The sequence below is a fragment of the Coccinella septempunctata genome, chromosome 9 (assembly GCF_907165205.1).
Source record: "Coccinella septempunctata chromosome 9, icCocSept1.1, whole genome shotgun sequence".
NCBI lineage: Eukaryota > Metazoa > Arthropoda > Insecta > Coleoptera > Coccinellidae > Coccinella > Coccinella septempunctata.
This window is the reverse complement of record NC_058197.1, coordinates 18,151,489-18,168,570: the sequence shown is the minus strand read 5'-3', so window position 1 is coordinate 18,168,570 and position 17,082 is coordinate 18,151,489. Positions and strand designations below refer to the sequence as shown.

Here is a 17,082-nt window from a genome sequence, read left to right as displayed (position 1 = left end):
TTTTATTCAAATATTTTTTATTTAATACTGTTTTAACATAACTATACAGTGCACTGTTCAACTGTATAAAAACTATAGTTTGTTACAATAATACGGAGAATACACAAATTTGAATTACTCGAAAAAAACTGAACACAATAGAAGGGATAGTGTTACATGCACATTCGCTCGGATTATAAAAAATATAATTGGAAAAATATATTGGTTGAGGTTTAAAATTATTCGTATATAATTTGAGATCCAGTATTTGTGGGTTTCTTCATGTTTTTCATGAGAAAGTCATTTTGTTTGTGTTTCAAATGAAATCTTCGTCTCAGATCATTGATTCTTCGATTATCCTACATGCTTAAAGTGAGAATAAATATTTGACAACATTAAAAGGTATGAAAATAAGAAACAATCTTTTCAAACTTGATTGACTCCGTCTTGCGTGATGATTCTTTCTATGAAAAACATTCCTTCAAAGAAATCATTTTCCTCCTTCCTATCATCATGTCCTATACATTATTATTATCAGTCGGTGATATTTTAAGTCTTTATTGCTTAAAATGTTTTTAATAGCATCAAATCAATGAAATTCATCATTCAAACTGTTTCAGATATGAGAAAATTAATAAACTTGATAAAAAAAACATTCCGGATTGATTTCTAATCACAGTTCCAAAAAATCATTACAACGTTTCGAAGTGTAACAATTTCAAATTTAAATCGAAATGAAAAATAAATAAATCTTCTGTTAAAGTTCAGATTTCGGTGCTTTTTAAAAGTATAAAATATTCATATAATATCTCTCAACCTAATTCGTACTCGTTCAAAATGTGAGTTTTTTACTGGGTCAGTCAGTATAAACATTTTCGTTAAATAAAGCATTTTTCAACTTATCACCTAAACAAAACTAAAAAATTTATCACAAAATATACATTTCATATAAGATTATTACTTACTTAGATGAAAATTAGGCCAATTAGCAAAATCGAAAACGATTACCAATCGTTACAAACTTAAAACTAAGAAAATCTTTGATAACGGACTAGTTGTGAGTAGCGTGAACTATTGAGGCTGAACTTCAGAAAAACCTACAAAAAAAAAAGTTATATCAAGGATTCTGATGGTTAAACTTAAGTTTTATTTTTTCAAATGAATCTTACCATTGAATTGACTAGTACTTTGACATTTTCAACCTCCCTAGAGCGGAGTTTCTCTCCTCCAATGAAAACTATTCGTCTTTGAAGCGGGATTCGCCGAAGAAGTCGACTTTCTAAGATTAGCAGCAGCAGAATCTAAACCATTCTTCACGTTCGCCACCAGTCTCAAGGCGGGGTTTGTAACGATACCGTTCCTCTTGGATTTTTGATTACTGTTATGAAAAAATTATAATCAACGAAAGGAACCAACGAGCAATCGTGGAAATTCTCACAAATATTTGAAAAAGTTCATGTCCAACCTTTTATTCTTCGAACTGTCTTCCTCGTTCTTTTTGTCATTTTTGCTATTTGGCGACGAGCTAGAATTGCCTAAGATTATCCGCATGTGTGTGTCTCTCGCGAAATGGGTGTCGGGGGCCTTGGCAAAGTTATGTCTAAGAACCGGTTGGTAAATGTTCATCGCTCCTGAAATTTCGAAAAGTTAAACTTTTTCAACATGACCGTTTCTTTGTACTAACCGAAAATGTTTGGGGTGTCGTGAACTGGACTTAAGGGAGGAGACGCATATATGGGACTTTGTGGTTCGCTCTGTAACGGGGATAAAACTTTGCTCAAAGGTCTAGTTTTTGCCCCCCTCGAGCATTGTTGGAGCTTCTGTGTGAAGGACAAAGGCTAGAAAAAAATCAGACGATTACCTTATATTTATCCTGGTTTTAATAAACCTTACCTGAGTGTTTTGAGTATTTTCTCTTGAGCATTCTCCGTGTCTACTGGAATGACTAGAATTAGTGAGGTTAGAGCTGGATTTCGAGTTGGAGCTGTGATTTCCCAAGGAGATCATGGACCTCCTCTGTTGATCCGTCCAGTCGCTCGCGCTGGGATACAGTATGGCACAAGACGGCTTCGTTTCTGCCGTCGACGCTGAAGTTATGGAATTGGCGCTACTGCTCGTGTGAGCCACCTTGTGCGACCTCGAGCTGTACTCCTCGAGCAACCTGACGACGCCCCTGTGTCCGGATTTGGCCGCCACCCTCAGGGCGTTCCTTCCGCACGCGTCCGAATGGTTCGGATCCGCCCCGTGCTCCAATAGGGCTACGACGCATGCCTCGTGGCCTTCCTGAGCCGCTATACCTGAAAGGCGCGATTTGACAGTTGACGTTGTTGACAGTTGACGTTTTATACGAACCTAACGCTGTCGCTCCCTGATTGCAAGTGTGGTCGGGCAGGGCGCCGTTTTCCAACAGGAGTTTAACGATCTCACTGTGACCTTGCCAGCTGGCGGAGTGTAGGGCTGTCCTGTTTTCTAAATCACACGCGTCCACCTGCACTTTTCCGTATTTAAGTAGAAGATTGACCATTTCTAAATGGCCTTGCCACGAGGAAACATGAAGAGGGGTTCTTCCCTCTAAATCTCTAGTTTCCACGTCGGCTCCTTGTTGAATGAAATATTTACACATGGCCAATCGATCGTCTAAGGATAAAACGTAAAGTGTACTCCTACCATCCGCATCTTTGGCATCTATATCGGCACCGTTCTGTAGTAAAATCTGTACAATATCGTAATGCCCTTCTAAAGCGGCCAATCTGGAACGAAACAAAATTTAATATCCAATGAGGGAGTTATCCGATCCAACAGACCTCAAGGCAGTCTTTCCATCGTGCGGTCTCTGATCAACAGGAGCACAATATTTCTCTAAAAATATAGTTACAAGGGACGTGTGGCCCCCTTGTGCGGCAAGAACTAAGGCAGCTTTTCCTTCGTTATCAGTTTCATCTATTCTAGCTCCAGCTTCCAAGAGCGTCTCACAAACATCTTGATGACCTGGAAGACGAGACATTGATAACTTCTAAAAACACTTTAAATGATTTGAAAATACCTTCGAATGCAGCGTAATGAAGTGGAGTCCAACCAGAATTATCCCTGTGTTGTTCGTCCAACCCCCTGTCTAACAACTGTTTGACCACTTCGACACACCCTGCAAACAAACGAAATCACAATAAAATCAAAACGAATAAAGTGAGATATCAACAACCTTGTGCAGCAGCCACAGATAGGACTGTTCGACCTTCAGAGTCCATGGAATCTATACAACAGCCCCAGAACAACAGGAGTGCGACCACGGGGGCGTGTCCCATGCTAGCCGCAGCCCACAACGGACTCCTCCCACTGTGATCCGTGTGATCCACATCGGCTTCGTTCTCCAGAAGGATTTCGCACACGTCCCTGTTAAAATTCGATTTAAAAATGTGGAAATTCATTGTGACCTTGACTTCACCAACCTATGACCTTCGAAGGAAGCAACGAGCAGGGGAGTCATCCCTTCCTTATCCTCGTGATCGACGAAAGCTCCCCTTTCTAGTAGCGTAGAAACCACGTTTACGCCTGGGGAACGGGGGGCGCAAAGAGCAGCCACACTCAAGGCCGTCCTACCATCCGCGTCTGCGTGGTTGATATCTGCGCCGTAATCCAGAAGGTGATCCACGATTTCATTGTGACCCATGTAAGCTGCAGCTATCAAGGCCGTGCGTCCTTCGTGGTCGGTCAAGTTAACTTCGGCGCCGTGCTGTAGCAGGATCTTCACTATTTCTTCGTGACCCGACCACGCGGCAGCCCTGAGGGCTGTGCGGTTCTCCGCGTCCACACTATCCAGGGTGCAACCATGTTTTACCAGGAGTTCCACCACCTACAATCGATCAAAACAATAAAACATCAATTTGGAAGATCGGTGAGAGTGGATCTAACCTCGGTGTGTCCTCCCCAAGCTGCAGCTCTCAGAGGGGTCCAACCGTCAATGTCGGCTTCGTCTACACCTGCACCAGCTTCCAGTAATACCTTCGAAGAAGATAATTAACGACCAAGCATTAATTTTACGATTATTGCAGTTACCTTCACAACTTCGGTTTGACCTAATCTAGCTGCTACGTGCAGTGCAGCCTGACCGTGCATTTCATGTAGATTGAACAGGGGATCAGGGCTTACTTCAGAAGATGTCGAAGCCAAAGATATCTGACTCTGGTACTCGCAACCTTCGACATCAGTTTGTTCTACAGCCCCCGCTTCTAACAGCAGCTTCAAAACTTTCTGGTCTGTCGGTAGGAAAGCCCCAAAATTCACTCCTGCCATCTCGTTACCTTCCAGAAGACATTCCTCAACGTTACATCCACTCAGAATCAACCACAGCTGGATGAGAGTGTGGATGTCCAGAACTTTCGATTCATCCTGTGGAAAAACGTATACAATTGAGAATTCAACAAATCAAACGATAGATAAACATACTTGAGCACCGGACTTGCTTGTGCTGACCTCGTTAGCCACTGTTGATTCCAAATTTTGAGGTAAAACAGTGGGCATGCCGCTATTCTGATGTAGAAACCCCTTGGCCTCTTTTTTAACCTTGTTCACCTCGGCGTAAATGTCTTTTTCGACGGCAGGCGATTTGAGATTCAAGTTTTCGAAATTGTCCAACTTCTTCAGTTCCAGATCCAGATTGAACTCACATTGTTCGCTTTTCGGGGGGTTTCCGTCCAGGGGGGTGGAATTCAGACTGGTCTCTTTGATGGGCAACTTGGCAAGTTCCTGTGGCGACATCTTGAGGTCGGGGTAGTGTTCCGTCTTGTCGCTGGAGTGGGTGTTGGAGGAATGTTTGCTCTTCTCGTGGGTGAGTTTGTACGATAGGCTTTGGGTTTTCGGGTTGTTTTGTTCCAGTAGGTATTGTTCCATCCTGGTCAGGTGGAAGGCGTAGTCGTAGATCTCTTGGTTGTTCAAGTATTTGGCGTGTATGGTGTAGTACATGGCAAGGATGCAATGTCCGTGGAATATGTTGCAGAGGTATTTTTGGGTGCAGTGTTTGATGTCCAACAACCATTCGGCGAAGGAGTGATGGAACAAACTTATGTTCCCAGTCTTCGATACCACCAGCACTCTCTTGAGTAGATCGTAGCGTTTTTTGAAATCCTCAGTGGTTATCTTAGGATTGTAGACTTTTATGATGTCGTAAAGTAGTGATTCAGTCAGTGAACATTTTGCGGCTAAGATGACGTTCAGTAGGGGTTGAACTTTTGCGAACTGTTTTCTATTGAATAACCTCTGGGATAACCAGAGGTACAGACCATTGAGGGTTCCTGGGATCTCCCTTACCTCCCTGAGTATTATGAATTTGTCGGACACCCCATCTAACACCTAGAAAGTAAATTTTTCTCTCATTCATCTAAAATTTGCTTTTGAAGTTTAGTTTTAATCGTTACCTTTTCCAGGTATAAAAAACAACCATTGCTTTTTATATGTAACTGGTTGAGCATTTCTGCAGTGTCCCTGCTGATGTGTTGTCTCAGATTTTGCTCTTGATCTAACCTAGATAAGATATACTGTTGCACATCTCTAACAACTTGGCTTTTTCTCAAATCGTCTAAGCTTAATTTTCGAAAACCTAAAATTATAATAAAAAATAACAAAGATACACTAAGTCAAAGCAAGAAGGTAAAGGTGATCATTGGGACAAAAAATCAGTGAATCTTCGAAAACCCACCTGTGAACATTTTAGCGATGCTTTTCGACTGTTTCCTGGCGGTACAGACCAAGAGCAACCATTGGGGAAACAAATGATGGTGATTCGCCAGTAATTCTGCGATAGTCTTGCTCTGTGATGTCCTTTCTCTAGGCTTACACCTGGTCAATGTAGAATTTGAGTAGTTGAACGAGTGTTCATCTATCGAATCGATTATTATAAATAAAGAAGTCTTGGGTGGTTCGATCTCGAGTAACGGAAAAAGAAGGGCCCTCTTCAGACAATCGTCTGGGTTCATCTCGATATTTTTGGCCCTCAAAGCAATTTGGATCTCACTATCCGATTTCAATTTCTCCAAATAGGCATCCGCTATAACGGTTCTGGGGTTTGGTGGTAGGTTTGGAGTCGTAGGTACGAATTTCTTACTTTCGACACTTGGAGATAACACAGTTTCGGGAAAAACATTGCTGTACAAGCTTTCTTCACAGTGGTCGTAAGAAATGTTACTGGATGTACTGGGGCAGTCTTTCGGGCTGGAAGAAGCGTTCAAATCGCTTTTATCGTTTGAGATTCTCTTTCGAAGGCTCCTCTCTTTGTGACTTTCCGTCGAGTGATTTAATATTTGAGTAACTAGAGATCTTACAAATTCGCTCAATGAAAGGCTTTTTTCGTTATGCCCTTGGAGAAAATGATAGCATAAAAGTCTTCTATTAAGGGCCCTCTGTTGCCTTCCCGATAGTCCCTGGCTGGGCCAACACAACTCCGAACAAAAAGTCGTTTTTCCGCATCCTGCACTTCCTAAGAGAAGGGCACCACAAGTCTTCGATATTGGACGCTGGTCTAAGCAATGTGACAATTTCTGAAAGGCCCATTCTCTACAGTAGAATTTCTTTCTATCACCCTGTTGGGTCATCTTGGTGTTCTTTATTTTAGTTTATCGGGTTTCTTCTTAATTTCATGAAAATATCATTCTTTCTCTATCTATATCAGTCTTGTATTTTACGTATGGGAAAATTTTGGAGGTCCTAGTGTTGGGTTACATTTTGTAGAAGAAGTGGTATCTGAAGATTCTCGGGGGAACCTATACTAAAACAAATTGCAGTAATGATTAAGAAGAAGAGGTTATTGATGGATATTGAAAGTTGTACAACCATCTGAACTGTGTGAAAAAGAGTTATGATGAATAATAATTCATTTTGCTTTAATTCAGTTTCATTAAACTTATGAAATATTTAGACTACGTTGCCAGGAGTTACAAAATTATGCTTTATTAGTTTTATTATTCAATACATGTTGTTGATGCTATTAAATTGAAAACTGCATTCAACCATTCAATCAATTTTGAGCAAAACTTGCTGCTTCCAATTACTTGCCTATATCAATGTGAATCTCCACCTGGAATAAAAAAAAGGTATCACTTCTGATATAAAAGCATCCTTTCTCTTATTTCTTGAGAAAAGCAATGCACCAACTAAGGCAACAATAGGAACTGAACAAACATAATTTCTCAGTATTCATTTATCATCAGAAGTGAGAAAACGCATAACAATTCTCCGAACAATAGCACCAGAAAAGAGAGCACCATAAGCATCTGCAAATTTCAAGGCAAATATACTTATGATGAATTAATTATCTGGCGTCGTCTATAAAGCTTACAATGTATGAAATAAACATGATGATAAATGCTGGTAGTCAATTATCATATTCGCACCAAGATAACATGACAGAATTAGTGGATTTCCTAGAGAATTGTGTTGAATGTTTACTTGCTTAATTCAATCACTTTCAGTGGGAAATGAGGCAGATTTTTCTGTATTATTTTCAGTTTTTTCTATTCACTATTCATCAAGAGGCACAAAAAAATTTAATAATTTTTTTATTAAAATCTCTTGCTAGGAGTATAGGTTTAAACAGTTGTTATTAGTATAAATTGATGAATGATTCATTCAAAAAATAGCTGGTTATCACCAAAATACAATAGATTCAAGTAAGACGTAACACCTGATGGAGAATATCAATGAATAACAACAAATTTTGAATTTGAATTAATTACCGTTTATGCTACAATGAATCTTTATAGGGAAGAAAAAACTACAACTTCCGATGTTCTGTTAACATTTTTCTAGATCACATATCCAAAAATAACCTATCGGTTGTCTTAACACTTGTATCAAGTACACCCACACATTGACATTAAACAACAAATCGTTTTTATTTCAAAATGAATACTGACCTCCCGATACATGAAAACGGACGATAAGAGCTTTTAACAGCCGATTTTCCGCAAACACGGCCAATTTTCGAAATTGTCCTTTGGATAATCAACTTTTTAATTGGTTTTCTTCGGAGATTGAACGGAATAAGCTTTTTAATTGACAGATGATAATGACACTAGGGTATCACAGAGTATAACGTGTGAATAGGGCTTCTTTCAACGGGAGCTTTTGGAAATGCGATACAGGAAAATTCGCCAGCATTTTCAGGCTAAAATCCGATAAGCAGTTTCTTATCTAGCATGGATCAATGGCAGTATTGTATTTATTTGCATTCTTCGGTGGGACTTCGACATAGGCTATGCTCGCTTAAAGCGGGGTGGAATAGGAAGATTATCAATATTTTTGAGAAAACCTATAGGAAATTAACCCCTGAACACCCTAGGGCGAGTAAAATTTCCGGAATTTCCCAACTTTGACCGTTATCGATTTCGGATCTGATTCATCCGCACTTGTTTCTTGTTTCGTGTGAGAAACTTCACCCCCTATACCTAGGCAGGGGATGACGGTCGGCGGGGGCGTTTGTGACCTCTGGCACGCAATAAATCAAGCTCAAAACAAAAACAACGGTAGACGGCAAAGGTCGAAAGACACACAGAGCAGCGCTGACACATTTAAAACGATGCGATATTTAGAAATGAAGGGAAAACATCTGCTAAAGAGATTAGAATCTGGTAATTGAGATTTGAGTTTACGATTTCGATGTTCGCCAGTGGCGTAGAGAGTAGCTGACTCGCGTTGGGAGAGGAGAAAATGCACACAAAACATAAGATTGAATTTTTTTCTTCCAGAGTGGGTTGAAGGTACCCCCCTTGGAAGCAGATTGATAATGGGAAAAACCTCAAGCTGTGACACATCCTCACCATGATTAACACGTCAGGAGTTTTTCTCTATGAGAAGATGCAGGGTTTTTTGCTCAATATCTTGATAGAGGTCTAAGAGCCCCATCCTTCTTCCAAATTTCAAAAAGATGGCTCGAAAATGTTCCCAGCATCCTTGATAACATTGAAACTGCATTTCAATTTTTCAATAATTTCTGGATATCTTCAAACTTGAACAAGTAAAACAAGTAATCTCCAAAATTACGATATATATATGTGGGTAAGATTGAATCAATACAAAATACAGATCATTTACTCCCCAAACTACGCCACTGGGGCCATTTCCTCAAGTTCCTGTAGGAATGGTCAAATACAGAAGCCGAACCACTTGTTTTAAGAGTTCTGAATGGATCTTTGACTGAACAAGACCGCTAATAATTACGATAAATTAATTATCAACATAGATCCTCTTCTTTACATCTTCACAGTCGTACTTGTTCCGGGTAAATCCTCCTTTGGAAAGTCTCCGAAGATTCCGACGAACCAAATTTGAATAAAATAATCGCAAATCGGGTTTAGTGAAGAAAAATCGTAATGGAATTTGTACAATGCGATCAACGTCTCTTTTTGAACGTGGACCAATGTTCTACGAGTAGGAGGAAGGGTAAGAATCGCGGGTTGATCAAAAGTGACATACCTGCACCACCAAGGCAGAGGAATCAGGCAAACGCCAGAGAAAGGGACAGAACGCAAAGGTAAGTTTTTCTATTTTTTTTTTTTCAAGTAACATTCTCGTAGTTCATGTCCTCCTCATTTCTGTAAAAACTTGCTTAAATTGAAGATTTCATTTAAATCAGGGAATTATCCCATAATTTTCTCTCATACATATTTCACAAAACTGCCACCACACAATATAAAGAACTTTATCAGAGGGATTTTTTCAAATGCGTTGTTTTCAGATTTGCTACAGAGAAACTGACTGTGTTTTCGAAAAATTCGAAAAGGAATGATGGGTAAGAATATATATTTATAGTTAAGGATCATCTGCACAAAGTTTTGAAATAGTTTCAAAGGATGACAATAATTCATACTTTTGTGTCACTACTTTTTTCACGATAGAAATTCTTCATAGTTCTCATGCAAGATTTTGAAGCTCGCAAATTGAAAAAATCCTTCCATATCATCTCTTTGAAATGCCGTAAACCGAATTGTTGGGGAGTGTTACTCCCAAAAAATCACTGGAACTTTCTCTTCTGTGTGTAATACATACTTCTAATGTCAGTATAATTTCAGTGTAAACACTGCGTTCTCTATACTAAGGACTCTAATACCTACCGAACCCAAGGATAGAAAATTGAGCAAAATAGAGACCCTTAGACTAGCATCCAGCTACATATCACACTTAGGAACTCAACTTATCACAGGTGAGCTTTATATGGATAATAATTTCTACTTGATGTAAGGTTGGTTGCCTATAGCAAGGCGTAGAAAACCATCGTTTGTTCTAAATCGAGTGTTTCAGGTTCTGCAGACCAACCTTGTCTCCAGATGTTCAAATCTAGTGGTGAAGAACACAATTTCAACAGATCGCAAGTCTGTACTTTCTGTATGGCCGGAAAGAAAATTTCAGTGAGTATTTTTTGAAGTGTTTTATCGATTTTTTCAATCTCATTTCTGTTATTTCCAGAAACTATGTCATGTGGACGATGCATATCAAAATATCAACGGCGAACACCAGTTTTACTTCGATCCAAACTCAGAATCAATTGTTCTAACCGAAAATCTACCTAATTATAATCAGACTTATCTGATTTGAGAGATCTTGTGTTTTTTGTTTATATGGCTAAGTTTGTTTGTTCTTTGTCATATAGAACATTTTTCCTTCATATTTAATTTGTATATATGATTATGTAAATAAAAGTATATGTTCAATTGAATTGTTTTTTCTTTAATTTGTCCTCTTTGAGATTTCTATATTGAAAATTATACAGTTATAATTTCCCATAATATCTCATTTGTCGCTATATTAATGCATCTATTCCGGAGATAAAACTTATCCAGTTTAAACCAAGAAAATGAGACATAGGACAAGAAGTACTTCTCTATCTTCTTTAATATCCCTATACATTCACATAAAATAATAAATAATCGAATCTATGAGCTATTATAAATATAGATTTCATGTAAGGCACTTTACTATATTAACAATTTCGAAAAAATGATAAATTTATACAAAAAATCCTTATTCTATAAGTCTTCATATCATATAAATATACAAAAAGGCAGATAGAAAAAACGTACGTAGTTTCAAAATTCAGTTAAGTATTCAACGTTCGGTTTCCACCGAACAAATTGACTTTGGTATCTGAAAATATCAAGAGTTCCCACCCTATACCAATACAAAGTTGATCGTCGAAAGTAAAAAAATTGTTCGTTACATGAACAACATTGAAATGTAAATTCGAAAATCAGTGTTTGAGCTTAATAACATATATGAATGGCAGATATGCTCACATTTACGACTTATCTATACATTAAATTTTTGTTCGAAAAGTTATGTACAACAATCTCTAAAAATTCAATGTCCGTAACTACCCTATATAAAATCATCACAAATTCGTTGCCAATTGAAAATGTACAAAAGCACTTTTATATCACAAAACACTTAAGTTTGATACAGGAACTGAAAATTGAGTCTTTAATCGATCATCGTTTACCGCTTTCTCTGTCTGTGTTGAAAAAACCCAATGTCCTTAACGTTGTACCGACTCTCTGTATCAAAACGTCCTTGTATTTCCAAATGGTCGTGTCCATGACACTTGTTTTCCGGAATTCTTCACAGCTCTTCTTCAAGGTCTTCACGCAATCTGCCCTGTAGTGGTGCAGTTGGGCGTCCTCTACTTCTATAGGGTAGGAAGTGCAACCGGCTCCTAAACAGGAGAGGGGGAAGTGGTTGTGCAAGGTCAGAACCTTTTCAGTGTTGTGGAAACACTTGACGTACTGTCCGGGTTTCGTGAAATTCTTCGTTCTGTAAACGTGCTGCAGCATGTGCATGTATTTGGGCATTTCCTTGAACCAACCGTGGTTGTGGATGAGGTCGTCCAAAAAGTACACGTTTCTGACGTTATAGGACGCCCTTTCTTCCTTGTTGATCTTCAAGGCTTTAGGAAGCACTATGTTCATCAGTTCCTTCCAGTTCAAAGCGTCTTTGGGCATTATCACCTCGTCAATGTCCAAAAGAGCTATGTATTTGTATTCGTACATGTGCTTGTAGAAGCAGTCGTTGTAGGGTATCAATTCGTTCTGTCTTTTATGGTTGGTTTTCTTGGTTAAGTACAAGTGTTGGAAGCTTGGAGCGTTTGGTTGACCTCCAGCCAGTATCAAAGGTGTCAGCTCGACTTTTCCTTCATTCTCGTAGTGTTTCAGGACTTTGGTGATGTTGGGGTGGATTTGGAGTTCGTAGAAGAAGATTTTATCAGCACCAAGTACGTTTAGAAGCTCTATCCATTCCACCAGCCTCACAGACAAGTCTTCGTGAAGGAAATCAAGACCTTTAACGCATACTGCGAAGTCTTTCTTTTGTTCAGGCTTGTTGTAGATGACTCTAAGGTTGTTAGTGGCGTTGTCGCAGCTTTTTTCTACGACCGAAACAGACTGGGGGATCTTCTGTTTGTACCCTTGAGGTAACACGCAGGCTATGAGGTACGGCTGGTAAATGCCCTGTTTGTAGTTGCCCCATTTCTTGTACCAGACGTATTTGTACTCGAAGGTCTTCACGATGACCGGTTCTTTCTTCCCATCGAACCAAAACTGACAGAAGGTCTTCACCGTGGGCTCGATACGGTCGATCATACCCAGTATCCTGACGGTGGGCCCTAGCCGGTTGTTGGCCCTGTTATCCAGGTAGGCGCCGAAGAACTGGAAGGTGCCGTTTGAGCTCCTCAGCGTCTGCCAGTAGATGTTGTTGAACTCAAGCTCGAACATGCTGGGAAACTTGGCGCAGGTCTTGTTGAAACCCATCGGTTTGTTCTTGTTCTTGTTCCAGTAGACGATGGGCAGGTTGGGCATCCTCTTCTGGATGTCCTCGACCAGCATGTCTTCAGAGGGACTGGGTCTTCGGTCAATGGAGGGGTCGATGTCGTAGCGTTCGGTGGTGGCGCTGGTGTAGGGGTCGAAGCGTTTCTGGAGCAGGAATCTGCTGTTGAGGTGCGGCACTGGCACGTCGAGGTCCATCTGTCGTAGTTCCATGATTGTCAGGACGGCCAAGCCCCATAGCAGGGCGAGCAGGATCACCTTGGTGTAGAATCTGCCACCGCCGGTTGTCTTGAATAGGTTCATCGCCATCTTGGATCGGGGAACTGGAAGGGAAGAAACAGATCGATTAGTTTCAACGTCATGATTTTTTTAGGGGTACTTGTATTCATCCTGTAGCAATTTTGGGATGTATTCGGAGGGTACCTTTAATGGATCACGTTATGAAGATAATCAGAATGATTGAAAGTTAACAATCCACAAATAAAGTGCTCTACACAACACAAGATAAGTTGGAATAGCTCATTGCACATACAAACCACAAAAAAATATCAAACACCTAGAAGAAAAGAGTTCCTTGTAATTTTTTTCGATGAAGCCATTAAATAAGGGTGATGAGGACCATATTTTGTGGGTCTGTGTGTAATGCACAACATATACAACGACTGTTCGTGTATCAGTAAACTAGATTACTCGATCTCTCTCATAAAAGGATATCAGGAATTTTTTCTCTTCAGGAGTTTATCAGAGGTTACAAATTATTCAGCTATTTCTAGTTTACCAACACCGATTCATTATACAAGGAATATCTATGGAAATTCATTATTAGTGTCAATATTTCACCAATTTCATCGCGCATAACATAAATTAACAATTTTATTATTTCGCCACCTAGATAATATGCAAACAAATTTTTTTACCAACTAATGATGACATTGTTTATGTTCCCCGATATCTGTATAATTATGGATGCTATCCAGTAATTTTAAGAGGTGCATATATATAGAAAAGTATACGGGTGAGCACATCAATTATTCTATTTGTATATACGACATTGAATTAGCTGAATTCGACGAACATGAGGGTACTAATTGCTGGTTGTGAAATTTGGTCGAGTGGATGAGCATGCTTCTGACCGAAGAGATGGTTTTTTCGGTATTACTAATGATGTTGTCGTATGAAGGATATTTCCTTCAATTTATTTGTTGAATGATTCAAACCAAGCTGGGATAGAGGTCTAAGAGACTCGGTCTTGAGGAAGTTAACTGAATCGAACTTTTTGGGAATTTTTCGAAAGTCAGCTTTCGAGTAGTTTTTCCTCCAGGAAAATTATCGTAGATCTTAATGTGATAAATATTCTGATAGAGCAATTCTTCTAGTTATAAATCTGAGAATTTCATTCATCTCAGCAGAACCGTTTGGTCTTGACGAATTCTCAAGGGAAATTCGCAATTCTTGAAAAAATGCCATTTCCTAAATGAAAATCTCAACGAAGGGGGATAGGCTTTCGAAATTGCTCGCAATAGACTCAGCGTGTTCGAAAACCTATAATTTCATACCAAAATTTCAAATATCTGGCCCTGTTTAGGAGAAAATAATATTTTTTGTTTTTCCACTTTTCATTTTCGAGTTGACTTCGAAGAGCTCTCCTGAGTGCAATTCCCTATTGAATCATCGACAGTTTGGTTTTTTACAATCTACAGAACAACTCCTATACATTCCATATTCTACGACAGTCATAGAACACCCTGATTTCGAGACAGAGGACCAAATAGGCCATTTTAGGGGGGTCTAACCCCTTGCTCATTTTTGACCCAAAAAATCGAAATTTTCGAAATCGAGTTTTTGTGCTAGGGTGGAAGCCTAGGCAACGCTGATTATAAAACCGGAAACCCCAAGTGGATCAGACGAATATAACAGGAGATATCGCAGATTGAAGTTTGCAAATTTTTGAAAAATGCCATTTCGAAGATGAAAATCCAAACGAAGGGAGATACGCTTTCGAAATTGCTCGCAATAGATTCAGCGTGTTCGAAAACCTATATTTTCATACCAAACTTTCAAATATCTAATACTGTTTACGAGAAAAAAAATTTTTTTTTTTCCACTTTTCATTTTCGAGTTGACTTTGGGGGGCTCTCCTGAGTGCAATTCCCTATTGAATCATCAACAGTTTGGTTTTTTACAATCTACAGAACAACTCCTATACATTCCATATTCTACGACAGTCATAGAACACCCTGATTTCGAGACAGAGGACCAAATAGGCCATTTTAGGGGGGTCTAACCCCTTGCTCATTTTTGACCCAAAAAATCAAAATTTTCGAAATCGAGTTTTTGTGCTAGGGTGGAAGCCTAGGCAACGCTGATTATAAAACCGGAAACCCCAAGTGGATCAGACGAATATTACAGGAGATATCGCAGATTGAAATTTGCAAATTTTTGAAAAATGCCATTTCGAAGATGAAAATCCAAACGAAGGGAGATACGCTTTCGAAATTGCTCGCAATAGATTCAGCGTGTTCGAAAACCTATATTTTCATACCAAACTTTCAAATATCTAATACTGTTTACGAGAAAAAAAAATTTTTTGTTTTTCCACTTTTCAATCTCGAGTTGACTTTGGGGGGCTCTCCTGAGTGCAATTCCCTATTGAATCATCAACCGTTTGGTTTTTTACAATCTACAGAACAACTCCTATACACTCCATATTCTACGACAGTCATAGAACACCCTGATTTCGAGACAGAGGACCAAATAGGCCATTTTAGGGGGGTCTAACCCCATGCTCATTTTTGACCCAAAAAATCGAAATTTTCGAAATCGAGTTTTTGTGCTAGGGTGAAAGCCTTGGCAACGCTGATTATAAAACCGGAAACCCTAATTGGATCAGACGAATATTACAGGAGATATCGCAGATTGAAATTTGCAAATTTTTGAAAAATGCCATTTCGAAGATGAAAATCTGAACGAAGGGAGATACGCTTTCGAAATTGCTCGCAATAGATTCAGCGTGTTCGAAAACCTATATTTTCATACCAAACTTTCAAATATCTGTTACTGTTTACGAGAAAAAAAATTTTTTTGTTTTTCCACTTTTCATTTTCGAGTTGACTTTGGGGGGCTCTCCTGAGTGCAATTCCCTATTGAATCATCAACAAATTGGTTTTTTACAATCTACAGAACAACTCCTATACACTCCATATTCTACGACAGTCATAGAACACCCTGATTTCGAGACAGAGGACCAAATAGGCCATTTCAGGGGGGTCTAACCCCTTGCTCATTTTTGACCCAAAAAATCGAAATTTTCGAAATCGAGTTTTTGTGCTAGGGTGAAAGCCTTGGCAACGCTGATTATAAAACCGGAAACCCTAATTGGATCAGACGAATATTACAGGAGATATCGCAGATTGAAATTTGCAAATTTTTGAAAAATGCCATTTCGAAGATGAAAATCTGAACGAAGGGAGATACGCTTTCGAAATTGCTCGCAATAGATTCAGCGTGTTCGAAAACCTATATTTTCATACCAAACTTTCAAATATCTGTTACTGTTTACGAGAAAAAAAATTTTTTTGTTTTTCCACTTTTCATTTTCGAGTTGACTTTGGGGGGCTCTCCTGAGTGCAATTCCCTATTGAATCATCAACAAATTGGTTTTTTACAATCTACAGAACAACTCCTATACACTCCATATTCTACGACAGTCATAGAACACCCTGATTTCGAGACAGAGGACCAAATAGGCCATTTCAGGGGGGTCTAACCCCTTGCTCATTTTTGACCCAAAAAATCGAAATTTTCGAAATCGAGTTTTTGTGCTAGGGTGAAAGCCTTGGCAACGCTGATTATAAAACCGGAAACCCTAATTGGATCAGACGAATATTACAGGAGATATCGCAGATTGAAATTTGCAAATTTTTGAAAAATGCCATTTCGAAGATGAAAATCTGAACGAAGGGAGATACGCTTTCGAAATTGCTCGCAATAGATTCAGCGTGTTCGAAAACCTATATTTTCATACCAAACTTTCAAATATCTGTTACTGTTTACGAGAAAAAAAATTTTTTTGTTTTTCCACTTTTCATTTTCGAGTTGACTTTGGGGGGCTCTCCTGAGTGCAATTTCCTATTGAATCATCAACAAATTGGTTTTTTACAATCTACAGAACAACTCCTATACACTCCATATTCTACGACAGTCATAGAACACCCTGATTTCGAGACAGAGGACCAAATAGGCCATTTTAGGGGGGTCTAACCCCTTGCTCATTTTTGACCCAAAAAATCGAAATTTTCGAAAT

General features: G+C 39.1%; 3 protein-coding genes across 9 annotated transcripts in view; 1 reads left to right on the top strand and 2 right to left on the bottom strand.

Moving 5' to 3' along the window:
- Window positions 1-6,731, bottom strand: LOC123320866 (ankyrin repeat domain-containing protein 50-like). 2 transcript variants are annotated; one of them, XM_044908324.1, is made up of 15 exons: window positions 5,672-6,731; window positions 5,391-5,572; window positions 4,423-5,325; window positions 4,033-4,365; window positions 3,889-3,978; window positions 3,426-3,829; window positions 3,179-3,369; window positions 3,023-3,121; window positions 2,784-2,967; window positions 2,332-2,729; window positions 1,873-2,276; window positions 1,664-1,817; window positions 1,418-1,610; window positions 1,149-1,357; window positions 1-1,076 (listed from the first exon to the last, which is right to left on the bottom strand). In XM_044908324.1, exons 1-14 carry the CDS (start codon window positions 6,561-6,563, stop codon window positions 1,186-1,188), a joined length of 4,599 nt encoding a protein of 1,532 aa, XP_044764259.1. In that variant the 5' UTR covers window positions 6,564-6,731; the 3' UTR covers window positions 1-1,076; window positions 1,149-1,185. The 2 variants fall into 2 exon arrangements, with proteins under 2 accessions (XP_044764259.1, XP_044764260.1); XM_044908325.1 differs by having other exon boundaries at window positions 1,445-1,610.
- A 2,407-nt stretch (window positions 6,732-9,138) lies between these two features.
- LOC123320874 (basic helix-loop-helix transcription factor scleraxis-like) lies at window positions 9,139-10,681 on the top strand. 3 transcript variants are annotated; one of them, XM_044908340.1, is made up of 5 exons: window positions 9,139-9,499; window positions 9,704-9,757; window positions 10,038-10,168; window positions 10,267-10,373; window positions 10,432-10,681. In XM_044908340.1, the coding sequence occupies exons 1-5, from the start codon at window positions 9,339-9,341 to the stop codon at window positions 10,558-10,560; spliced, it is 582 nt and encodes a 193-aa protein (XP_044764275.1). In that variant the 5' UTR covers window positions 9,139-9,338; the 3' UTR covers window positions 10,561-10,681. The 3 variants fall into 3 exon arrangements, with proteins under 3 accessions (XP_044764275.1, XP_044764278.1, XP_044764276.1); XM_044908343.1 differs by lacking the exon at window positions 9,704-9,757 and having other exon boundaries at window positions 10,065-10,168; XM_044908341.1 differs by lacking the exon at window positions 9,704-9,757 and having other exon boundaries at window positions 9,141-9,499.
- Window positions 10,682-10,839: 158 nt separating this feature from the next.
- The window catches only part of LOC123320869, a 47,341-nt gene continuing 41,098 nt past the window's right edge, over window positions 10,840-17,082 (bottom strand). For all 4 annotated transcript variants that reach the window (XM_044908333.1, XM_044908334.1, XM_044908332.1 and 1 more), the window contains one exon: window positions 10,840-13,102. In XM_044908333.1, coding sequence (XP_044764268.1) covers window positions 11,451-13,088 — 1,638 coding nt within the window. In that variant the 5' untranslated portion in view covers window positions 13,089-13,102 and the 3' untranslated portion in view covers window positions 10,840-11,450. The remainder of the gene's footprint in view (window positions 13,103-17,082) is intronic.